This window comes from Colias eurytheme, chromosome 9 (assembly GCF_061535395.1).
Source record: "Colias eurytheme isolate Ceu_HAF_F1 chromosome 9, ilColEury1 Martin Lab GWU primary, whole genome shotgun sequence".
Taxonomy (NCBI): Eukaryota; Metazoa; Arthropoda; class Insecta; order Lepidoptera; family Pieridae; genus Colias; species Colias eurytheme.
The window spans coordinates 10,038,162-10,065,149 of record NC_142988.1 but is presented as its reverse complement, the minus strand read 5'-3'; the positions used below and the strand labels follow the sequence as shown (position 1 = coordinate 10,065,149).

The window sequence follows — 26,988 nt, the reverse complement described above, 5'->3', positions numbered from 1 at the left end:
ATAATCCGTTAAATTTTAACGGATTATAGGATTAGGTAGTTTTAACGGTTAAAACATAATATTATAAAAGTAACTAGATTTAACGCTTGAATTGTTAAACGAAATTCAGGAAAATGTAAAATGATAAAGTAATTTTTTTATGATAAAAGTTATTTAAATTCAATTTTATTTAAAAATGACTGTGTACTTCTGATCAGCTTATCATTCAGTAAAAATAACCAAAACTGTATGAAAACATGAACATTAAAAGTTATAAAGAAAACTTGATGTTTAAATTATCTCCAACCCAAATACACAGTAAGCATTATTAAAACAAAACTATTTTTCTAGAAACTAAGTAACGACCACATCTGCTACTTCCTGTACCAAATCCTTCGAGGGCTCAAATACATACACTCGGCGAACGTGCTCCACAGGGACCTCAAGCCTTCCAACCTGTTGTTAAACACCACGTGTGATTTGAAGGTTGGTAACTATGTTTAATTTTCTTAGACATTAATTATAAACGTAAGGTAGATGTAAAGAAGTGTGTAGAACGTAAATAGTATTGTAGTTCACGTATGAGTGAAGATCTAAGAAGTACTGGATTAAATCTTCGTTGGCCATTTCTATGAAAAATCTGAATCTGGCAAAGCATAAAAGCTTGATGAAGCGATTGATGTAACATAGCTGAAATGAATCGCAAATATAATCGAATAAACTAAGGAAATACACCTAATTTGAACTAAATAAAGAATAGATAAGTTTTTGTGAGTACATTAAATCATTCATATATCATATTTAGATAGTTATGAAAAGGCAACAACCCAGATCCGCCAAACCTACGTTAAATCATAATTCTGAAAGTTTGTGAAAGAAACTACTTCAGTTTCGTCTACAATACAACTATAATAACTAATAACAAATGGGTACACAATTTGTACCATATTTTCTTTTCGAACTTTCGGGTCTTATTTCATGATTCAACGTAGGTCCTGTGAGGCCGGGGATCAGACTATAATATACTGACACCAGTCAAATAATCATAAAACAAGAAAAGAAAATCTGGAGCAATATTTTACTTCTAGCCAGTCTGCCCCCCTAGTCAAGTGGCTTTCTGTTAGCGTAGCGTTCAATAGAATAGACTACGAATGTATGAGATTGACGTAGGCTGTAGATAAACGTATCTACAGGTTATATCTGGTCGTAAATGGAAGGTAGTGTTTATTTGTTTTCTGCAACATGTTATAAGTTTGTAGCACTAACATAATATTATAGCTGCTTAGTAGTGATACCTTCTAGCTAAATGGTCCCTTGCCAACTTATTCAATTAATGTTTAAATAGATCACACTACATTTCTTTAACTTCTTCTATAATATTATGTTTTTGTTTGCCAAAATAATATTGCTAAGAAAATTTTCAAAGAGAAGTTTTAGTTTTAAACTTTTAACATACATTTACATAAGACACCTTTACTAGCGTCGAATATGATCCTAAATTGGGTCGGCGTCAAGGCCACCGCACCCTCGGAAGATCGGCTTTTAAATGATAGCGTATTTACAGCGGTATCGTGTTTCGGCACGGGAGCCAGTCCCTTATCCTGTGGCCCCATCAATTCCCTTCGTACTCGGATTGCGAGCCCGTTATTATTCTGAAATTTTGTAATTATTTATAATAGCTAGTGATATATTATGGTATCAGGTACATGTTGCTTATGGTATTCTGTTACGTGGATAATATAGAACATGTAAATTTGTCTGGCATTTTCAATGTTTTAAGTAAAAAGGTGTAGAGGTTGTAAGCGCTCCGGAAATGGCACATTGAAATGTGGCTAATTAGCCACCTTTTAGCCTTTTACTTCAGTAATTCATCTTAGTATGATGTCTAATCGTGTGTGCGTTAGTGTGCCATTTTCGAAGATTGAATGTTGTGTCGATAACATCTCTACACCTTTTAACATTTTGAAACGGGTGTCTACCTTACAAATACGAGTTTATAACATGCAGACGAGAGTTTACCTGCAGAATAATAACCATCTCAAAATACAATTTACATACGAAAGTGCAAGCTGAATAACAGCGAATTTTAAATTAATCCGCTCATACAGGATCATAAAATTTAAAGTTTAATCAACAATTTCATCGAATAATAAAGTAATACCGCATTAAAGTCACTTTTGTGAAATTTAACATCACTTCCCGGTGTTGGCCCGTAGTCATTACCGCCTGCGCAAAACTACGATCAATACAGTTTGTTATATTTTTTTAATTTAAAACTAGCTTTCCGCCAGTGGCTTCGCCCGCGTAGTCAAAGAAAACCCCACGTATTTCTCGTTCCCGTGGGATTTCCGGGATACATCTATCTTCCTCAGGTCTTAAGCTATCTCTGTACGAAATTTGAAGTAAATCCATGCAGTACTTTTTGAGTTTTCCTGGTACATACGGACAAACAGAAAAAAATCTAAAAACTATAGTTTCGGCTTCGATATCGATAGAGATCAATCCCCAAGTAGGTATGCTTTAAAAAAATATTCAGTATACAGTTTTGACCTTCCTACGATTTTATTATATTATGTATAGATTTTAATTTTTAATGTAAATAAAAATATACATAGTTATATGAATAATTGAATAGGCTGTCGACTCGTTAAAACATTTTTGCTCATCGTTAGCCGTCCGAGGTTAAGTGGAGATGTCGACGATATTTTTCCAATCAAAGTATTTAAATTATATGAAATTTCACTCTTCTATTTCTGAATAGCATAGCTGAAAATAGAAATGTTTTCAGATATTTTAATTCATTATGTATTCACTTTGCTCTGGTTTCATTTATAATTAAATCATTGGATATAGGTATAAATTAAACTATATTTACTCCAATAGAGAAAAATTCAACTGTAGATAAAAAATATTATATTGTTAGGGCTTTCATACAGGGATAGTTTTCAATGACCGGCCAAATTTTCAGAAATGGTTCAGAATCGATAACATTTTCGATCTAATGAAAAAAAAAACGTAGATTTCATTCCTGTCCGCCACTAGCGAACGTGTGGACATTACAAAAGCACAATTTAGATCAACAACCTAGTTAGGTAGAAATTAGCACACACATAAATTTGGCGATGCGCGCACGCACACAAATGCCTGTGCAAGTGCATTGATTCTCAATAAGCTTATCGCGTGTTTACGATTTAGGAAATTTTTAAGACATTTTCAAATGAATGAATGCTATTATTTATTTTTTTTTATTCGACAATAATATTTCAATTTAAAATTTTACCTTTGGTTTAATATCTAGATCTTAATTTTAAATTTTGGCTGGTCATTGAAAACTAACCCTGTATAACTTAACTTGATAGAATAGACACGTGTGTGTAAACAGAAATTAAAACTTACCATTTCGCAAGTTTATAATTGAGGGGCTTGAACTCTAAGAGCACTTTTAGTTTACAAGAACATTTTCAAACATTTAATCGGATTCTTTACCTCTAGGCCCTAGGGAGTGTGCACAAATTATTATTCGTATCCACGCTATCAAAACTTAAACTAAAGCGGATTCCAATCCCACCTCGTGATAGAAATTTTTTCTATTATTTAGACTTACTGTGAAAAATGTATGTTTAAAAAGCCATTTCTTGATTTGAAAATTACAATAGGTATCAATAACTTTACCTATTATAAATGCGAAAGTGTGTTTATTTGTCCTTCTTTCATTTCTGATGATTTTTGATTATATAGAGATAGGTTATAAAAATAATAATAATGTATAACTATGTCCCTAACATAGTTATACTTTTTATCACGGGGAAACATCTCATTCTCATAGGAATAAGGTCGGGGGCACACGATGCGTTGCGGCGGCCGCGGCGCCGCACCACTCGTGTGCCCACTGAAGCTTTGGTCTGGTGATCATGACGCACAACGCTGAGGTATACGGTTTGCGATGCCGGACACTCAATCATATGAAAAACGTCGACAATGTTCTCTTGTTCCGTCGCAGTATGCGTCAGCGGCGAAGGGCAAGCGCGGTGAGTGGGGAGGTGTTCTCCCGCACAGCGCGGCGTCATTCTCGATTGAACGCTGCGGTGTGCGGGTATGCGTCACGGCATATATGAATGCGACAATATGAATTTTTTCGAAGACAATTTAATTTCTTTCTTTCTTTCTTTAATAGAATTAGTTCGCAGCTATCCTTCTTTATTAAAATAAAGACAAAAAACATTAAAGTTTGATAATTACAGCAAAATTGTTCATGTTCACGTCTACCTTGGTAGCTGCGGCAAAATCAACTGACCACCTCTCCGCAGGGAAGGTAAATGCTGCGTCGTGACGCTGCGTTGGGGCGCATACCTCAGCGTTGTGCGTCATGATCACCAGACCAAAGCTTTACACGGTGAAATCTTTGCGGTGCGGCGCCGCAACGCATCGTGGGCCCCCGCCCTAAGTGTCTATTGTTATGCGCATTTAAGTTTATAAATTCCGATAGATATGATATAAATGTGACAACTGTTATAAATTATAATATAAACTTCGATAACGCGGGCGAAGCCGCGGGCGAAGAGTAGGTAAAAATATATTTTATCTTGAAATCTTAGCTTGAAATACTCAGCGAAATTATGAAATAAAGCTTGAATAAGGTAGCTTTTAAACAAGACAATCTCTGTCTGAGAGTAATGTACATATCGAGTAATAAATTATGTATACCAAATAATTATTTCGCTCAAAGAGATTCGGAATTATCGCGGGACGTTACGCTTTGTACAAGTGATTGTGTTAAATTGATTCTAACATTTGGATTATGTTACTTATTGAATACACAAATGTTTACGCTCAAAGAGGTAATATCGCCAAAGATTGTGTTGTAATGTGTTATGTGATGTGTTTACATTTTGCTTTAGACTATTGATTATATACTTGATTAAAGGAGGTGTATTATATTTTAAATTAAAATTATTATAATCATATTATATTTAACCTACCTATAATACAGAGAAGATAATAAATTATGAATATTTGGACGTAACGCCATTGAAAATTCAAACCGTATAGAAGATGTACGCTACTATGCATAAAGTTAGCTCATTTTCTTTTCGTATTTTTATTTATTTTCATTATTTCGTCCTTGTTTAATTTAACACTATCACCTTGAATGTATTTTTCCAACATTATTTTAATTTCTAACCATACAGCGTAATTATGCGTCGAACGAATCGCAATTCTCACGCAGTATCAACTATAGAAAAGATTAGTTTGAAATAAGTAATAGGAAAAAAACGAATTGAAAATAATTTCACGAATGTTAATAAAGTAATACATATGCATGGTTAATCCAAGAAATATCACCCATTACATACATTATTCACGTCATACTGGATAAAAAAGTGAAGTCCCGTGTCCCCTAGTGGGGTAAGGGGCAGATGCATTATTCATACATATGTTTCACTGATCGATTTTCTTTTAGGACAAGTAGGTGATCAGCCTTCTGTGTCCTGCCAGACCGAGACATTTTTTTTTCTTCGTCTCCACCGGGAATCGAACCCAGGACGACTCGGTTCTACGCTCACGCGTCAACCACTGTACCACGGAGGCGTCATACTGGATAACGTGTAAAATATTATAATTCAGCAATAAGGGCTTGTTACTATAATGAAAACATTCCATGTCTCGCTGGTAATGGCAGTCGTTAGTTAAATGCCTGCTCATTTTCATCAGCCGAACGCATCTTTTGATTACGCTCGTCTGTTTTTCAATAGAAAATGAATTTTCGTATCGTTGCTCTTACATCAATTCTTTTATGAGTCTCGACGCCATTCAATTCCTTCTATAGAATATTCTAATGAGGCTTTTTGGTGTAAAGATGTATTTTTTTACCGTAATCATCATTATTATTGATACCGTTCAAGTTTCTATTAACCTTTCAGGAAAGTTATCTTATTTTCGATTTTAATAATTATTAAAACGTGAGTAATGAGAAAAGTTCCGTATGATGTTCTGAAACTTGTAATTCAATATCTGATTGGTTCCTCGACGCTTCCAGTTAGTAACTGTACCAACATAATTTCTAACACGTACATTATATGTATAAATATGCTGTAGATATATATACTTATGCACACACATTATATTATATCTTTCCTATACGTTATAATTATAATATTTTGTCTCATTGACTGGTGGTAATTGATTTTGCTTTATATTATTAAAGTTTCTTTGACAAAATCACATAAAAAAGGAAAAATGGTACACTTCACACAGCACCACATCGTCAAGAAAAATATATCGATCTGCATCATTAGCATATAAGTGTAACATATAAATATTAAGTATATTTAATAAATTGATATAGTTGTTAATAACATAAATCCTTGTACAGATATGCGACTTCGGTCTGGCGCGAGTGGCGGACCCCGACCACGATCACACGGGCTTCCTCACCGAGTACGTGGCGACGCGTTGGTACCGCGCGCCCGAGATCATGCTTAACTCAAAGGTAATTTATAATGTATGAATATGCAGTTTGGTTGTGTTTTAGTCTGCCTTGTTTATTCCATTCAATGGGCAAATATTCGACAGTATTCAATCATAATATTAATCCTAGAAATCATGTTAAATGCTCTTTTATTGGTTGCAGTGTTATTACTAAGTTTGTGTTATGAATGAAGCACAATAAGCTTATAGCAATCTACATTATTTCTTAAATACATAAAAAATAGATCACCTGAAAGAAATTCATAGTGTGTATCTTTATAATTAATTATCCAGCAAGATATCAGACATAATGATTCTATAATATGGCTATGATGCAATATATCCTCGTTTAATGGCTCACCGATAAGTAAAAGTTCTGAAGTCAAAGAGTAAAACTTTGCTTCGATTGCTACGTGATTAATGGCCTCTATAAGATAAGTTCTCGCAAAGCTATACATAATACTTTTTACGTGCCGCACTACTTCCATTCGATATTGTATTTTCGTAATAAAAATTGGTAATAATAGAATAACGCTATTTCTGGTCCGAAGTAATCAAATGTTTTCTAAGCCTTAAAGCCGCTTATAAAAGCCTTTTTCCGGCGATAGAACATTATATCTGAGCTCGGGCGATTTAATTTAAAAAACGCTCACCTTACAATGAATGACTTTAAGCGTGCCGGCCTTAGCTATAATTTGTTCTAGAAAACGCTTTCGCGTGTCGGAGTCGAGTGGAAAAGTTGCAAGCGTACATAATTCCCCGCACCCCGTCGACCCCTGACATTAATAACGCAGGCCATAATTTAATTGGATTGCCGATACGTGAACTGTATGGATAGCTATACATTTGCGTCTCATTAAGCCGTTAATTTTTATCTACCTCGGCTGGCTCGTGGCAGTGGTTGGCGGTCGATCGACTACATTTGGAGAGGTCGGAATACGATTGGAATCGATGCAAGGATTTTATACACTTTTGACCAAACTAGGACACCCTATATTTTTGTCCAACTTACAAATTTTTTACGAATTCTATGTTTGTAGTAGTAGCTTGTTGAATATGAAAAAATATAGTTCAACGAAGTACATAACTTGAATATAAATATTGAACAGATACTTACATATCTGTGTTCAATATTAAATCAGTAACGACTGCTTCAATTGAATACAAATTAAGTACTTAATTATTCCTTTATCTAGTTTAAAAATCCTGGGTAATATGTACCAGTTGTGCAGTGTACTATTAATTTCCTTACTGTGATCTCAACAAGCTGCTTTTTGCGGATCCGCCCACACATATTTGGTTAATTGTATTTGATCCCTCTTAAATAGACTCTGTTGCATTCAGATTTAGCATATCTAATTAAAAAACTATCATTTATTTTAAGACTATTCATATAATTAGAAAAAAATAATATAAAGTCTACCGCAGTAGTCTTAAATTTTTTCATGCTTCGTTTGATTTCTATGAAAACTAAGTAAATGAATAGGTATATTAACAAGATTTATTTTATCTTTAAGACCGTTTAAGCTTAAATTTCATCTAATCTTAACCAAACGTTTTAGGGCTTCACCTCGCTGAAGTTTCTAGAAATTATCGGCCAAATAATAATTATTCTAGTAGTAGGTAACTAGATATTTGGTTCTTAGGCAGAATAGATCTTGTGAATCTTACTAAGCCTGTATTATAATTATTTCACAGAAACAAAGTAAACTTAAACCTTAATTAATAACCACTTGCAAAAATCGGTCATAAACGTTTTTGTCTGTGGGCGTCCGTCAAAAACTTTTTTGACTAATTTTTGCAGTCAAAAGTATCATAGGTATACACTATACATCACCAAGAACTCAACTCTGATAATAAAATATGGATATCGTCTTTTTTGATCTTGCAGACCCTTATAGCTTTGTAATACAAATTCAAATAAGGGGCGACATACGGTTAAATACATTGGAGGTCGTAAAATTCTTTATCTGTAACCCAATCGCTACGAAGAGTTTATGGTTTTGTAATCTATATTCCAATTCTAAAAGCCACTCAATTTATTTCCCACTTATTGGAAATGCTTATCTATGATAAAGTATTATTTTATGTCACTAATACTGCACGCTTAGATGGTTTATATCAGTTTTTAATAAAATTATATTACTGCAAGAAGACGATGTTCCTCTTGGAAAACTAATTTTATTCATCGTACGTGAATTGAGAATTATTTGTATAAGTAATATTGACATATATTTCGGCATATAATGAAATGAGTCGACTGCGAAGAATCTACGAAATGAATTCAAATATTAATATATTCCTTACAATGGTTTACCTAATACTTGATAGTTGATACTGTTAACGCTGACCTTAAAAACGACATTCCCTTGCTCCCCTTAAATTCACAATATCGGACCTAATATGCACAGGTTTATTCCTAGTTGAGGCGCGCGATAGTCGTGTCTGATCTGAGTTGAATGATTGTATTTTGCGAATAAACGATTTTAAACATTTAACATGCATATATAAGATTCATCTGAATGTTTGTATTTAACCAACTCCTTTGGACTCGATGTTTACCCATTTTAAAAGGGTAAATCTGCCCTTCAAACTTTGTACACTTATCGAAGATCGGTGACGATACAATAATTTCATGAGTTTAAGCGTGATTTAGTTTTTTAGACTGTATTGATTATTATTTGCGTTTATTCCCCACACAGGGCTACACGAAGTCAATAGACATATGGTCGGTGGGGTGTATCCTGGCGGAGATGCTGTCGAACCGGCCGATCTTCCCCGGGAAACATTATCTGGACCAATTGAATCATATCCTGGGAGTGCTCGGCTCGCCCAGTCAAGAGGATCTGGACTGCATTATTAATGAGAAGGTAACTTATTTCATATTATGTGTCTTAAGATTTTACTTTATGGTGGTATAGGCGTAGGCTATATAAAGTGTGTTTATTATCCATACTTATATTATAAATGCGAAAGTAACTCTGTCTGTCTGTTACTCAATCACGCCTAAACTACGGAACCAATTTGCATGAAATTTGGTATGGAGATATTTTGATACCCGAGAAAGGACATAGGCTACCTTTTATTGCGAAATATGTACCACGGGCGAAGCCGGGGCGGATCTCTAGTAGGGCTATATAAAGCAATTTGAAAAATAGATTGGTATGTTAATCTACTAACTATATGATTATTTACTTCAATATACAGTATGTACACGGAATTATCATAAGTTTGACAAACTGTACATGTTCATTGGTAAATTAATATCTTAAAAATGTTATGCCTCAAATTGCACCCATTGTACATTTTCGCAAGAAATTTAAAACAGTTTAATTGTGACCTGTAAAATTTTCAAACGCAAATAATAAGTTTGGAAACTTAGAATTTTCTTCCCAAAGTAAAATGCGAACGGAAGTCAATTAAAGTTGTCCTTCTCGACTTATTCGAGCGGAAAATATGGTCAGGACTTCTGACTTTATGAAACACCTTAATAAACGTGAAATAAGGAAAAAGGCTGAATAAAATATCATTCATATTTTTTTCACTAAAGGTAACGCAAATATTTTTTCGGAATTGTATATCGCATTGAAAATATTCTCGTCAGGGAAAATGATAAACGAAATATTTTATAAGCGAAAGGTTCTTGGCCGACTCTTTAGTATTGTGGTATATAAGTTGGACTCGATTCCTGGTGAAAACAAAATATGCCTAAAACAAAATGTCTTGATGTGATATTTATGATAATTGGTAGAAGGTTCATCAACTACTTTCCTTAGAAAATCGATGAGGGTTATGTGGGATTTTATTTTCCCCACAAAGGGCACGCGACACGTGATGTTATTATTGCTAATAATAGGTACAGCAAAAATACATTTATTCCAATACCGAAATCAGCTTACAAAGGGGTTGTAACTTTACAACTCCTCTGTAAGCTGATTTTAATGAGAAAAACCCGCCTAATTTGTAATGCTTATTATTTCCACGAGTTATATTCTATTCATAATATACGTTTTTGTAAACAAGTTATAAATACATTGACGTGTAAATTGCGTGAAAATAGAGAGACATCTTTCCGAGTGAAAAACTTAAACTTATATCTGTCCGTACCAATTATCTTGTATCAGACCCCGAAAACAATGTTGTACTAAGTAAAAGCTATAGTATCTAATCTGTGGTAAAAGCTAGTCCTAGTAACTTTTACCAATTAGTTAGAAGTACAAGGAACGCTATACGCTACAGTTACATACAATGTAACACAATCTAAGTATAGAAACAACGAATTGAAAATATAATTAAAAGATTCATATTAATATTTATACTATACAGTGAATGCTCAAGAGGGAACAAAAAAGACGAATCCGACGAAGATAGTTACGTTATTCTAAGATACTCGTATGTCTCACAAGTGAATTAAATACACATTTCTCTAGATATTTTATAAGAAATATTTAATGTACTCGAGCGTACAATGTATTTTATGAATCGGTATCGTTTTCTTTATTTGAATAATAATTATTATTATCTCTCCATAAATTATTTCATGTGGATTATGTGGTATGTTCTATATTGTGTGACGGATGAACAAACAGCTGATTACTCGTATTTACGATGATATTAGAATTTTAAAGCTCTTTCATTTTCAATCACATAGACGTGGATAGTAACCCGTAAATTAATTCAAAAGTAAAGCATGTAAAGGTGCCTTAGAGGGACGGACCTTAAATATTTAGTATTCAATATATATCGCTCCGCTCCCAAAGTTTGTTATTCAGGCGATGTTTCCCTTGTGTTTTGTTAATAAACGGGTTTATAGAAACTTCACAATAAATTATGCTAAGGTGAAACAGAGGCCATAATATAGTTATATTAACGAGGTGTTTTGGGTTACAAGAGTGAAAACAACTAAACGGACTAAGTGATAACAACAGTCGGCTTATTTGGTGATATTAGCGATATTAAAATGGGGAAGTTTTAAATCGCACCCCAATGGTGGTCGAGTTAAATATAATTAGCGTAATGTGGATAAAAGAACAACAAAAATTTATAATCAAAATAGACAGTAGGTAGGTACATAACTAACCTCATAGTTATTTAAAAAATATTAAGTACTTTTTATTTCAGTCAAATGTATGTAATAAATATTATATTTATTTTAGTTTTCTGTTTGCTATGTCAAGTCTGTACTCACTTTGTATAAATGTGGACGCAAAATAGGTGAGAGAAAATTGCTTTAGTCAGCCCAAAACGATTCCCTTGATTTTACCCATAATCATCATGGAAAAAAGAAATGGTTACGGTGTCCTCTTTCCAAATTACTTTAGGGTTGGGCTATGAGCATTACCATTTATTGCTGCAAGGAAATAAAGAAAATTAGAATACGATAGAGCAAACATTTTACCTGGAAGCGAGAATACAAAAAAAATCATATGAAATGCTTCAACAGTACCGTCGAAAAATATTAAAATAACAACGATAGTAGTCTGTTCGTGTAAAGTTTATGAAGTAGGAAAGTGATAGTCTCGGAATAACTCGTAGTTTCATACTAACAGATCGAGTAACTTTGTTTATTTTATGACTCCGATAACCATAATTCGATGATTGAGAATTTTTTGTATTTTTTTTATCTGGAAATTCTGGAAATCTATTAGTGTCGTGTTTTCCAATATTTTTGCGAAAATATTAATCTTACTTTAGCCCTTTGTAAAAGTTATATAGTGAGAATTTCTCAATGTATATAAATAAAATAGTTATTCTCATCAACCTATCAAATGATTAACTTAGGGCGTGTCCACATGTACACGGCACGGCGCCGTCAACGCGCAACGATGCGATGTCGCGGCGCGGTGCGTTGCCGCGTCGTAGAAATTAACGTTGCCGTATCGTAAAAATTCACGTCACTATGCCGCAACGTTACAGGGCACGGCAGCCTTGGCAGAGAAGTAGCAGTCTGTAGCACAGTGTGATCAGAATTACCAGAATTCTGCGATTTTAGCAGAATATGAACCCTGATTTAGGGCTTAGCATAATACGCCGCACTATAGATAAAGTTGACAATTTTTAGCAGAATCTTAATAATCTTAACATAATTCAACATTTATTGTAAGTTAACTAGGTTTCATTAAAATAGTTGTGTTAGAAACATATAAAAATCTATCATTTCCATTTTATGTACTTAACGTTTTTGTTGGTGTGTTTGCCTTGGCCACCCTTCAGCAGAGCAGAAATTCAGGATTTTTTTAAATGTTTAGCATATTTTAGCAGATTAACCAAGCAACTAGCAGAATTTCTGCGGGGGTCATATTCTGCTAAAATCGCAGAATTCTGGTAATTCTGATCACACTGTGCTACAGACTGCTACTTCTCTGCCAAGGCTGCCGTGCCCTGTAACGTTGCGGCATAGTGACATGAATTTTTACGATACGGCAACGTTAATTTCTACGACGCGGCAACGCACCGCGCCGCGACATCGCATCGTTGCGCGTTGACGGCGCCGTGCCGTGTACATGTGGACACGCCCTAACTTCCAGTTAGGTAATCTATCAAAGTCTGACCTAAAAGCCTTCGCTGATTGGTGGATACAGCCCACTTAAATTAATTACTTTTAGTTACGCCGATTTTAACACAAACTCATCATAATATAAAAGAACTAGATTTCCGCCCGCGGCTTCGCCCGCGTTTGCAAAGGAAAACCCGCATAGTTCCCGTTCCCGTGGGATTTCCGGGATAAAAACTATCCTATGTGTTAATCCAAGTTACCCTCTATATGTGTGCTAAATTTCATTGTAATCGGTTCAGTAGTTACGTGAAAGAGTAACAAACATCCATACATCCTTACAAACTTTCGCCTTTATAATATATATATGTATTAGAATATTAGATATTAGATAAATACCGCTATATATTATCTATGTTTTTAAATATCAGCGGGAAAATTGGTCCCCGACAATATCCTATTTTATGTAATGTCACGTCTTTAGAAAACGATAAGGAATCATAATTAACGTTCGCCGGTCCTATGTACACACAATTCGATACAGAAACATGTAATTGGGCTTCTGTTTGTTCTCATATATAATGTTATTGGAATTTTCGATACAATAGAAATTGTATGTCTTTACTCTTCGGTAATGGGCTCTTTATTGTACATGTATTTTTGATGCTGTAGATATATATATGTATTTCGTTATTATTATTGGATTTTGAAAACGCTACCAACAATATTGTTGGGAAATGACAATAAGCTCTTCCACTCCTTATTAAAAAACTTGAACGTAATTGAAATTTTGGATGGGGCTTGGTATTTGATCCGTGCCATGGATTTAGATATTAATTTTTAACTTGGGGTAACGTCAAATTTATTCAAAATTAAAATTTTCACTTATAATACCACAAGAGCTTCAAAATTATCGGGTATTTTCCGATAGGTTCGTTGCAAACAAATGAAGGAGTCAAGTTTTTAGTCAAGGTTAAAAAATCACGAGCGCGAAGCGCGAGTGATTTTTCCTGAAAAACTTGACGACTTTATTTGTTTGCAGGGAACCTTGAGGGAAATGCCAGATAATTTTGAAGCTCGTGTGGTATTCGGGAGATTATTTTTCCGTCCCAAATGTCGGCCAATAATTTCACAATTGAATTGAACCTGTCAGTTTGACGTCAACGACCAGAGAAAATTTTCAAAAAATTATCAGTATAATACCATGTAGGTTGTACCACGTGACGTCGAATGGTGCAATTCTATTGGTCGATATTTGGGTCGGAAAAATAATCAACCATATCTACATTATACGACATAAAGGAAAACAGGTGAATTCAAAACATTAGCATTAGCAAGATAGTAAAATAAACTCGCAGTTTCCTAGTTTTATGAAGATCTTGCAGCTGTTACACACAAGAACCCCGCTTGCCATAAGTTTTATCTTTTTACTGCCAACTTTTTCCTTGCAAGTACCTTGTGTCCTCTGCGCTACGTACTCTGAGCCAAATTTTAAAACGACTGTTTCATTAGCTGTTGTTTCGTGAAACTTGCATCCTTACAGACTTGTCTTAAAAATTAAAATGTGCCATATTGTATGTAGTAGACTACAGGCCCATACAAAATCAAATGACCAAATTTACCCCGGCAACTGTCGAAAAATAAAAATAAATTCCGACTTTGTGGACCACCATTTTTGTACGGCATCTGTGTCATACTATTTCTATACTACTTTTAGTCAATTATTCCGCAACGCCGTACAAAAATCATGGAGACAAGGGGAGAAAATCTCTACCTGAACCTTCGAATTCTTATCTGCACTCAGGTGGACAGCTTACAAGTGACGTCATAGTGCTGAATCTTATTATTTTATGCTCTTATATCATTCTAGATAGGTCAGGTGGTGGGTCAAATGACCCATAATTTTTTCAACACGGGCCTGTAGTCTATAGATAGATTGTAAAAAATGTGGTCGTCCAAAGTCGAGGCATATTATGTGGTAATCAATTTGGCATAACTCTGATGCTCTGTTTCGCTTATCGACCGCTCGACATGGTCACAATCAAGCCACATTGTGAACTAGTGTACGAAATTGGTCTCGCATATTCACTGTTATACAGTCAGCCGACCATTATTTGCTTTGCTTCTGTGAAAAGTTTTAACGAGCTTTAGTGCGATCGTTTCAGTAAAACTCGGATAAAAGCTATCCGACTAAATAATTTTGGTAATTATTTTAGCACGGCTGGATTGTTTAATGCGATTTCGGTTTGAACATACTGTGCGATGAAATGTTGTAATTTTCTCGATTAAGTGAGCCGTAGTGGAATTGGTTGACATATAATTTTGTCTGTATTCAAACATCTTATTGAGTTAAACGGAACGACTTCGACTGACCTGTACAAGTCATTGAATAACTTTCATAGATGATTAAACTTAAATAAGATGTTTTGTGCCTGACTCTAAAATCTTCTTTGTTAGAGCCAGCCATATTTTATGGTGTGTTCTTCCGGCCAGCCTTTTTTTGTAGGTATTGTTACATAACGTTAAATCGAAATAGTATTAGTTATTGAAGTGCTTTGTCAAAATAGTAAGTACATACAGTCATACAAGACTGAAGTGTCAGTACAGATAAGAAACAGCTAATAAGCACTACAAGTAAAATAAAACCTTGCTACAATTCCGATCCATATATACGTACCTTTTTTAATAGTCCCGATTGTGATTTTAATAAAAGTTCATAAACAACTACCATGAGAGTATACAATTTTTTTACGAATTGTTTACAGTTTGTTCGAAAATATTTACACAAAAAACATTTCGGCGTACCTTTGAATACTTATTGTTTTTGTATTGAATAATTTCAACCTAAAATATAGTACCAGTTGCGATACAACCCGAGGGTAGTCTGAAAGTTTATGTTTCTTACAATTGTTTCTAAATCGGTAAGCCTGGTTGAAGTTTCTCAACCGGTTCTTTGGTAACTCTTGCCTTCCTTATTTAAATCAAAATCCTTTTACTAACTGGTATATTTATATCTTTAGAAATAAAGAATTACAAGGATCTCTTTGAATAACAAAGTAGTTACAAATTAAAATAGTATTTTTAACTTAGTTGGGGTTTGTTTAGGAACGTAAAGTTGGTATAGATATTTGAGGTCGAGAAAATGATGAGCTAATATAAAGTAAAACTTTTGTTAGTTTATTCGCTTATAAATACAAGCGTATATTTCGGAATTTCCAAGTGTAATTTAATTGTTATTTTACTAGATATTAATTTTGCTATCCGCTTTCGTTATCCGTAATCGTAATCCATTTTAAAAATTGAAAACTTTAATATTAAATAAAGAAAGAGAAAGCTTATACAATGAAATGTTTAATTTAGCTTTAATGTGAATAATTTTATTGTAACTGGTCAACAAAAAGAACCGACGTGTCTCGTTTATTCTCCTCAATCATTGAGACAAATGCATATCTACACCAGATATATTTTTTTAAGTTTTATAATTTATATTGTAAATGTTTGTGTTATATTTTAACGTTCCAGAAACCTTGCCAAACTTCCCCTACGAACATTTTCATCATTACCAATGACGTCATAACTTACGAAATTGTCCTTCCCACAGGCGCGGGGCTACCTCGAGTCGTTGCCGTACAAACCGCGCGTGCCCTGGGTCCAGCTGTTCCCGAACGCGGAGCCGCGGGCGTTGGACCTGTTGGACAAGATGCTGACGTTCAACCCGCACAAGCGGATCACGGTGGAAGATGCCCTTGCACACCCGTACCTCGAGCAATACTACGATCCACATGATGAGGTAATTTGAGGTTATAAACCCGTGTGCCCTGGGACCAGATGTTCCCGAACACAGAGCCGTGGGCGTTAGACCTGCTGGACAACATGCTAAACGGCGTGTACCATAAGGTGCAGTGATTCCGACGAATTACAACCATACAGTTCGTTTCAAACTTAGTGGTTCGGAAGTTAACTGCGAATGCATGTTCGTGACGTGTGACATCAGCGGGACGTTAAGGGACAGATACCTGCCCCCCTATGCAAGTGGCTTTCTGTTAGCGTAGCGTTCAATAGAATAGACTACGAATGTATGAGATTGACGTAAGCTGTAGATACGTCTTACGTCAATCTCATACATTCGTAGTCTATTCTATTGAACGCTACGCTAACAGAAAGCCACTTGACTAGGGGGGCTGATCTCCTTAACGTCCCGCTGATATCTAAAATTGTTTTCTGAGCATCGGATCGTACGATGATCCGAGCCGCCATTAAGTTTGAATCGTACTGTACCAATACTCATGATTAAAGCCGTCTCGATGGAATACAGTAGTCGGTAAGAAACAGACATAAGCATAAGTCGTTCTCCTTCTCCGAGGGCCGTGGGTATGGGATATTTCTCCGTATATAGGTAGCTGTTCCCAAACGCGTCCAGTACTACAATCTCTAATCTACGGTAATTTGGTCTCAAATAACTAAGATGTTTTCAGTTATAGATACGTTGTACATTCTCCAGAATGGTATTACGAATGTCAGGTAATTGCCCGGATTGTATACGAAGAGATGTTCTGTTTTATGAGTTGTAGAGAAAATTATTGAATGAATTTAATGATTGCAATGTTAAATAAAACAAACTATGTAGGTGTAGCTATTCATCGTTATTTTCTATAATGACTCCAGATTTTCCGGAATAAATCCGTGTTCGCGACTCGTACAAAACTATTGTTAAATTACAGCCCGATCTAATGAAAGCGCGATAAAAACTCGCTCACAAAGCTTGAAAAGTGAGCTGGTCCGTTCATTCAGGTCACAAATAGAGTTTCCAGTTCATTTTTCAGATAACGCTTTTTGTCTTTTTGGAACACGGAGCGTAATGAAGCGTGTAATGGCGATTTTGTTGCATTAGTTAAGGACCGTACTATAGGGAAAGAACTATTTAAATATAGATACATATTTTTAAACGTATCTTTGTACTAATTAACTAAAAATTTCTGAAATAAATCCAACTGAAATCTTACTTAATTATGTCCTTTTATGTTTAATACAGAATACAAAAACATTTGAAAGAATAACAGGTATTAAAGGTGGTTTTATAAAATCTCAGAAATGAAATGCTAATTTAGAACACACAATGAATTAGATTATACGGTTTCGGAGACCTTTGATATAATCCAGCACAATTATCCATGTATCTCGGCAATTTAACGCCGCGTTACAAATTGTTTCTATTTGTTTATTCAAGGGGTGTCGTTTGTACCTTTACACGTAATGCTTTAGAAAATTTTATAAACAGCGTTTCATGAAACATGTAGGTGTGGGTGAGCAGTTATCAATTCCAAAAGTTTAAAACACTTATTGTCACTACCAATAGTTGAATATAATGTTTAAAGACAGTTTGAAATATAATTTATTATAGTAGATACTTATAGATTTGACTGTTTTAATAGTGTCCGTAGAGCACATCAAGTATCGTTTACCTAATGAATTTTTTTTACATTTGTTGTTTTTTCACTAAACATAATTAAATTTAAATTTCATCAATCGTTTTGAAAGTTTTACACTATATAAACCTTAAGGTTAAGACTATATGCATAATATAAATTCAGTGCTACTCTTTGAAGGTCCAAACCCAGCTCTGACGTCACCGTATAAGTACACAAGTGAGACTCTACTCGACATGTTTGCAATCTTTTATCCCCACTGAATACTTGATACCCGCTACTTACTTAGAAAATAAATAGAGATTACCCCATTTGAGCACAATGAATCATGGAAACTGGAAAGGCTATGAAACGCTTTTCGGGTCGCGTTTCGTGTCTTGAAATTGAAAGGAACGACGCGGACATTCTTTGACATTATTTCGGAAACTGTATTATCGTATTTTTCTCTTATCTTTTCGGTCTAGTCATCTAGTTGCAGTCAATTTGTATTTTTTTATAGAAGTTCCTCTAAATATTTTTTAAGCATTATTTATATAGGCATTTAGTATTATTATTAATACTATTTACTAAAATATTACTACCTACCCAAGCATTGTCAATCTAATAGAAATCAAATGAATTTTTAACCACCGACACAGACATAGACAACGTTTGTGCGGCACAATACACAAATTAATAACAAATACAAATCAGAAACTTGAGCGTATATAGGTTTCCAAGAACGCTTTGAATTTTGTTTTTGCCTGAAAGTCTAAAACAAACTTAAAGTAAACGAATAATCTAACTTTAATAAAACTAATATCAAGATTAAAATAACATTACTCAAATAACGTTAATAGAATACCATTATTATAATCTAAAACGTAAACAAGTACAACCTTCAACAGCAGACATGTTCAGATGTTACGATCTCATTTTCGCCCGAAGCCACTACGAGATGAAACAAACTCAAAGGCACAGATATAACTTTTATGGTGAATTTTCACGTTCGTGCGAATAGCTAGGCGAATAACGAACACAATATGTAAACAGTGAAAAATATTCGTCTTGAGATTCGCGTATTCGTGGTAAGAGCGGTTTTTCGAAAGAAATCAAAGGGAAACGATTGTGTGAATATTCGACGACATTCGTATACGAATTTTTCGTCGAGTCCTGAAACGAATATTCATTCCATTCGAAACCATTAGAGATTCTATTTTACATCACCTATGTGGATAAAACCCGAGTGTCGGTAAAAGAAAATCGATAGTTTTTCTCTTATTTCAGTTACATTTTGTATGCACTTGACATGTTTTTTTGTTCAGCCAATCAAAGTAACGAATCAAGTCAAGCGTCGAGTGTTATAAAGTATGCTGGAAAGTGCTTCTGTGAAAGTTATTTTTATTGTTGATTAAATTTACTGTGGGTATCGTTTTATTCCACAAATATGCGAATGTTTCTGTGTCTGATGACTGTAGTAGAAGTAGTCCAATACACAGTTTGATAGGTATTTGATAGGTAGATTTTCTAGTCCCTGGAATAACAAAAGGCTAATTTTTACCCGAACCACACGAGCGTAATTGTGAACTGAAGCTAGCGGTTTTCCTTGTTATTTTGCTTACTAGTACATCTTTCTCATTATATCTACATATAAAAATTTTCGTTAATATTTTTTGGTTTAAATTTCAATGAAAAATGTCGCTCAACAAGGTCGACTCTTTCGCTCGTGTATTTTAAGAGTAATTTTATAACTCATAAATAATTTCGTTGAAATTAATTTGAAATTATGACGGCGCGACGTTCTAAAAATTGTGCGCTTTGAGCAAGAAATTTAATAACAAGTCACTCTGAAATTAATGTTGGTGATGTTTTAATGGGCAGTGACGGTTTTGCGAGTTGCTTGATGAGCTGTGACCCGTGCGCGTGACGTGCCGAATCGCCGGGGTCACGACACACGCCCCCCGTGACATTTATACCGCATAAGCTATATATTTGCCCTCGTCTCACTTTTCATCTGTTTTCTTAGACCATGTTGATAGTTAAAAGGTGGTGGAAATACGTTGCTTCATAGGGATTTTTTTCGATGATTGGTTTATAACAGCATATGCCAACGAATTTAATATCACAAGTTTATTTTGTCGTCTTGTTTCCCTTGTCTGCCAAAAGGTTGCCTAGTTTTATAGGATCTAGGTTCTTGTACAAACCAGTAATCGGAAAATTTAGGTTCCAAAGGATTTTATTTTTAGTTTTATATCGTCGTCGTTCACTCAATATTTATGAGTTGCGAATCAGTTTATCGGACAATCTTTTTCGTAATGTAATATGGAAAATTTCCTTTAGCCTGTCAAGAAAAGCAAATGAGATAAGCAAGGGTCTTCCCATACGGAGCCCCATTCGAGGCACACAATAGCATTTAAAATTCCGTTTCAAGTGTATCTTGGACCTGTGAGTATAGCGTTATTGGCAATTGCAAATCGAATCGCTATAATTCGGTTAAATACATACAATGTTATACATACAATGTTTACAGAAATTATGTCACGGATCAAGTGTTTCGCAGTAATTCAATGCTGATAGCATTACAATATCTGATAATGTCACAAAGTGACGAATGATAAACCCATTATTCGCGTTATGCTCACGTTAATTAATTAGTGTATACGTGGTGTGTTCACGGCGGTGTAATTCAATTAAGCTAGGCTTTTCACCTCGGTCTGTGTTATATTCGTTGCGGTTCGTCTTATAGTGCCGCATTACTTGGGCCGAATTATCAAGAACAAAATACAATAGGTTCATACATTTTCGCTATGGGAGATGGATCATGAAAGATAATGATAATGACAGATAGATAACATTAACCTCAATTAAGTAGACTCATTGTCGATACCAGATAGATTATAGAGTACTAGCTTTCCGCCCACGGCTTCGCCCCCGTTTTCAAAGAAAAACCCGTTCCCGTAGGATTTCCGGGATAAAACCTATCCTATGTCCTTTCTCGGGTATCAAAATATCTCTATACCAAATTTCATGCAAATTGGTTCAGTAGAGGTTCAGCAGGTTTCATGCAAATTGGTTCAGTAGTAGTAGATTGAGTAACAGACAGACAGAGTTACTTTCGCATTTATAATATTATAGTATGGATATAACTAATGTAATGTACTAACATAGTAATTAAGAAATTACTAACAAGTGGACCTATGATGTCTTATCAATAAATAAATTATTATTATTATAACCATAGTACGTGAACTGAAACGACAGGAAAAATACGCTATAAACTGAACAACCGTTGTCTGTTTTGAGATTGAACTGATTGAACTGCTGCACGTTAAAGTCCTTTCAGTTCGTGGTTGCTACGAAACACCTCAGTCTGTTAACTCGTCACATATTTACGCGTGACATTAGGGGACCCGCCTCACTAAATTTATTACGTTTTCTGTTTCATCACTATCACTACATAGTATAAAAATAAGTCGCTTTCTCTGTCACTATGTCCCTATGTATGCTTACATTTTTAAAACTACGCAATAGGAAGGTTTTAGTATATTATGTATTAGGTTAAGACAAAGCTGGCGAGGCCGAGGGCGGAAAGCTAGTTCATGTAAATTTTCATTTATATAGAAAGCCACTTTAAAAAAACCTAACTGATGTTGAATTAAAAGTTCGCGCTCTCACATAAAACTTTTCTCATTATTCATGTCATTCATTCACAACTATTAGCTAAATCAAAATTCGGGAAAGTTCTTGGATTAAGATGAAAGACATAATTTAAAGCTAAGAAAAAGCGAATTCCCTTTTTAAACACAATATAAGCTTTGTCATGAGTCTTTCTGCGAATTGAAGGTCTTTGATAAATTCTCATCAATTGCAATGGACCGGATCGTCCCTAGAAAAAAAAAACTTTCTTACTTCCAATTCTTGGAATTGCCCTGGTTTTTAGAATCTGTACTTACCCAATGTTTCTTTCATGATTGAACATAATTAAATAACAAAGAATTTTTCAGAAAAACCTTTTTTCTGCTTATTTAATTTCACACACGATGTGTTTGCCTGAACGAAATATAAATTTCATGAAAAAATAAAGCAACGAATTTATATTTCATATGAAAAATAAGGTAAACTAACAAAGAGAAAATTAATTGAAAACAACGAATTCCACAGAGAGTTGACCTAGCAAAGCAATCTAATGAAAGTAGCGGTCATGTGTTCTATTTGTTTAATTATTTATTTAACAACTACCCTCAATTGCCATAAATTTAAATCATGTTTGTTTATTCTGAAATTGAGTTATTACAAGGCTGTATTAATTAATTATTTATGTTTTAAGCATTGAGTTACTATGTACTACGTACTAGAGAATGCATTACTACTACACTCTTTGTAACACGAAGTAGTGGCATACGTCACAAACCATTGCCATCAGTTACATTGATTGGTTTTAATTTATAAGTAATTAGAGGCAGAATATCTACAAAGTGTATGACTTGTTGCACAGATTTTGTTCGTGGTGTCCTCTCTATACGTAGTAATAATACCTCAATGGTTTTAAGCTCGTTAATTGTTAATTTTACATTAATATTTTATTATTAGTTAAAGGAGTTAATTATTGGCTGGTGTGACGATCATTATGAATGTTGGATTAAAAGATCATTACAATGCACGTTAATAAATAATATGCTTTCGTTAAGTGAGAATAAATTACTGGAATACATAATCAAAAAGCAAATACGAATCAGTTTTTTATTTCTGTCATCAGTGTTAATAAGTTGACAGATAAACAAAAAGTTGCAATAATCATAAAGATCGAAAATTATCATTTCTATATATACCATTATCTTCTTATTAAACATGTATATGATATAAATCTTAATAATATATATAAATCTCGTGTCACAATGTTTGTCCTCAATGGACTCCTAAACCACTTAACCGATCATAAAAAAATTCGCACACCATGTGCAATTCGATCCAACTTGAGAGATAGGATAGTTTAAACATGTAGGTACCATCCACGGGCGAAGCCGGGGCGGACCGCTAGTATACTGTATATATGGTTTCTAATTATCTTTTTATTTCCAGCCCGTAGCCGAAGAACCGTTCAGGTTCACAATGGAGCTGGACGATCTACCAAAGGAAACCCTCAAGAGCCTCATCTTCGAAGAGACCCTGCTGTTCTACCAGACGATGAACTCGTAAGCTGCTCGCCCGAAGCGGGCACATGCAAGCTACCACCACGATTTTATTGGCAAACGTCGCAAATACGTATAATTCATTGACGTAAAACAACAGCTAGACTCACAATCGCCTATTAAAAGGTTGTCAATAAATGGTGACGAGGTACTTTCATTGAAATCAACACCTTATTTCGTTGCAATAATGTTCAAAGTCTATTGTATCGCTCATTAAAAAACTCTGCCTATTACACGCGTAGGCAGTGTTTTGCTTCGGACAGTTTTAATGGGTGATTGTGAGTCTAATTTTTATTGTACGTGCCTGTAATACAATGACGCGTTCGGGCTTAGTGTTGTTGTAGCTGCATTTGTCGATATCTTCGTCTTATCAGTCGATAATCGTGTTCGATTATTCAATATTTCGTGTGTCCACTCGCGTGGCGTTGCGTCGTTCTAGCTTGCATGCAAACATTGTCTTCGACGTTTTTGTTACTGCATGCCTATTATTCCGATTTCTAGTTCTGTAGATGGTGACATCATGTGTGAGATTAATGCAATAAGTTAAATAATCTGATGATGTATGATATACGGATGCTGTATGACAAGGTTGTTTTGGCGCCAGCTCGAAGCGGAAGGAACGCCGCCATGTTGTTATGTCACTTTATTGACAGCCAGTGTTACCGTTTTGGCAGTAATATATATCTTCTCTTTGTTGCACCAAGGACGTTTAGTTTAATATTATAGAAAAGTGTAGGTATTCTTTTTAAAGACTACACTGGCAAATTTGTAACTGTATTGCCAACGTCATAATATGTCTTGTTCCTATTGAATTGAAAATTGATGAAAAAAGTAATTGTGAGATTTCGTCAATGAGAAAAAGTATCTCTTAAATTCTTATAAGTAAAAATGAGGATTGTATGAATACGCCAAAATAACCTTGTCTTATAATTAGCAGTTGAATGCCTCGGTATCCTCACCTATTTGAGAGAACCGCCGATGTCGGCTTACACGTATTATTTAGTATTGCAACTCCAAATGGGGCTGTTTATAAATTATGATTTTATGTATTTACATCATTTATCATTAGATATCCAATTTGATTTGACTAGTTACGATTATTTAATATAAAATCATTATTTTTAGGTTCCACATAATATTTAAGCTTAAATGATATCAGATCATTGTCGAATTTTCAATCACCAATCTTTATTAGGTTCTTAACGAAATAGAAAATTGACTGAAATAGCATTCAGTTTTAACGTAGGTATTATTAAAGTGTAGAAGAAATATAGATAGGAATTTTTCTGAAATTTATCAAAGTTTACCTAGTCGTACGATAGCGATACGAGTGACGAAGTGCGTTTTGCAGTATTACACCGGGACGGGTTGGAAATGTATTGGAATGTATCGGGGTTATATACGATTCATGAAATGGAGAATTTCTAGGAAATGTGAGACTCGGATCAACGGAGATCTGTATTGGAGCAACGAGACGAGAAATGGAAAGTTGTAAATAGATATATTATATATATTTTTCATTTTGAATTATTGTCTTTCCAAGTGTCACTATAACGTTTGATGCACTAGTTCACGGATTGTAATGACGGTTCGGGAGGTTAAGTGTTCGTTTAAAAACTTGTATAGCAAACTCGTCTTCCCCGCCTCGTACGTTTGCGCACAATATGATTAGACTAATCGATTCATATCAATTTTAATTGTACATTTTATGATGCGTCGTATTACTATACCGATGTGCGGTCGTCACAAGTTTTTCAACGAACGACTTTGTCGGCGGGTACAGCGGGCGTGATTCGTCAAAATATACCTTATTTACTCAGACACATGTGCCAATTTTGCAATAACCGAGTTAAAAATTATCTCGAAATATAAAATGTTTGTTCAAAGTGCACGCTTGTCGCAGACAGTAGAAGTAATATTAGATTTGTATTTCGTTGTTAGAGATTAGATTGGAAAATACTCAAAAATTATAGAGGAAGACGACGCGATGCTTATCTGCGATCGCTAAAATATATCAGGAAGAGAGAAAAGCATTTAGCTAAGAGAAAACGTTATAGAAATTTTTGTTGACGAATCACTATTCGATTAATCGGGAATCGTTCGTATTGTAATATATCTGTACCCAATGTGAAAAAGAAACGATCAGCCTACACGTCGGCCATTTTGGACATGGGAATGTTTACTAAGATTGAAAGTTGTCTGTTGAAATTAGGGAGCATTAGGTATCGTCGGTTTTAAGAGATAGTTCTTTGATATTGTCAAATGTTTAACTTTTGTCTTATGCCCTTCGCGGGATTAAATGTTGTGATTTCGATTACGATTCTAGCTTTGTGAAACGTGAGTCTGCGGTCACATTTTGAAGCATTTTATGCTTAAGTTTTAAATGAAAATTAACAATAGTACAGTCTTACTGATTTCAAGGTACAAGAATTATCTTTAATTAAACGTTACGTCAAAAGTGTGACGCGGATTGTGCGTTGATTTTTTGCATTAATACATGTGTTGGTGAATGAAGCCGTTTTACTCATTCTGTTAATAAGTGTGTCCTTTTCAATGAGATATAATTATTAATTAACGTTTAAAATTTGTTGATATTCATGTTTCAATATTGTGCCGTTATTAAATGCCGTAATACTTATACAATAAAATTGCTTCGTACAGATGTAATATCAACTGTATTTTTAGATATTAATCAATTTTATTATCTATAAAAAAGACATTTTTGTGGCATAATAGTAGTTGTATTACATACATCTTTATTGTGGTTGTCATTCTTGTTCGTCATTGACTGCTGTCGAGTTTAACTTGTTAAATATTTGTATCGTAATTTAAATTATTTTTAAAAATAACTACGTTATAGGATTAGTGAAAATAAGAATTTTCCCCTTTCATAGTTACTCTCGATGCGTGAATAATTTACGAACAGTTAATGACTACAGATTTCACGTATTTATTGTTAAAATATGAGTGTTGCCATATTTTCTTAAGTCATTATGTACAAATTGGATATTGTAAGATCATTTGTTATCTGTCAACAGTTGAATATTACGAAAATAAAATTTAAACAAAATGAATGTGTTTTATTATTACGCCTGTGTTTGTAGCGTAGCGTTATAAATTGGGGACGAGAGAGGACGTAAATTCATTATTTGAAATAAATTGCTGGTCGTTTGTGATACAAATGGAAGTAGTGAGCACGCATCGATTGGCGGAACTTTCAATACGTTTGGGCAAACATTAGTTGGAACGTGCGCTCGTGTAGTTGCTCATTGTAGTGTGAAAACTAAGCATACAACAATTTTTAAACATAATGTTTATACACGCTAAATGGGATTGGAAAACTATCAAACGGATGATTAATAATCAATGAATCTCTGTAACTATACCTTTCATTGAATAGTACCTATGGTGTAGGAAACTTGGAAAATATGTTAACAGGTTTCAGACAACATAC

At 34.4% G+C, this 26,988-nt stretch overlaps 1 protein-coding gene across 1 annotated transcript in view; it reads left to right on the top strand.

The window, feature by feature from the left end:
- Positions 1-26,108, top strand: part of rl (Mitogen-activated protein kinase rl) — a 62,630-nt gene extending 36,522 nt beyond the window's left edge. The window contains exons 4-8 of the mRNA XM_090105514.1: positions 331-465; positions 6,353-6,469; positions 9,150-9,317; positions 16,542-16,730; positions 23,425-26,108. Of these exons, the coding sequence (XP_089961640.1) occupies positions 331-465; positions 6,353-6,469; positions 9,150-9,317; positions 16,542-16,730; positions 23,425-23,541 (726 nt within the window). The 3' untranslated portion in view covers positions 23,542-26,108. The remainder of the gene's footprint in view (positions 1-330; positions 466-6,352; positions 6,470-9,149; positions 9,318-16,541; positions 16,731-23,424) is intronic.
- The last annotated feature ends 880 nt before the right edge of the window (positions 26,109-26,988 follow it).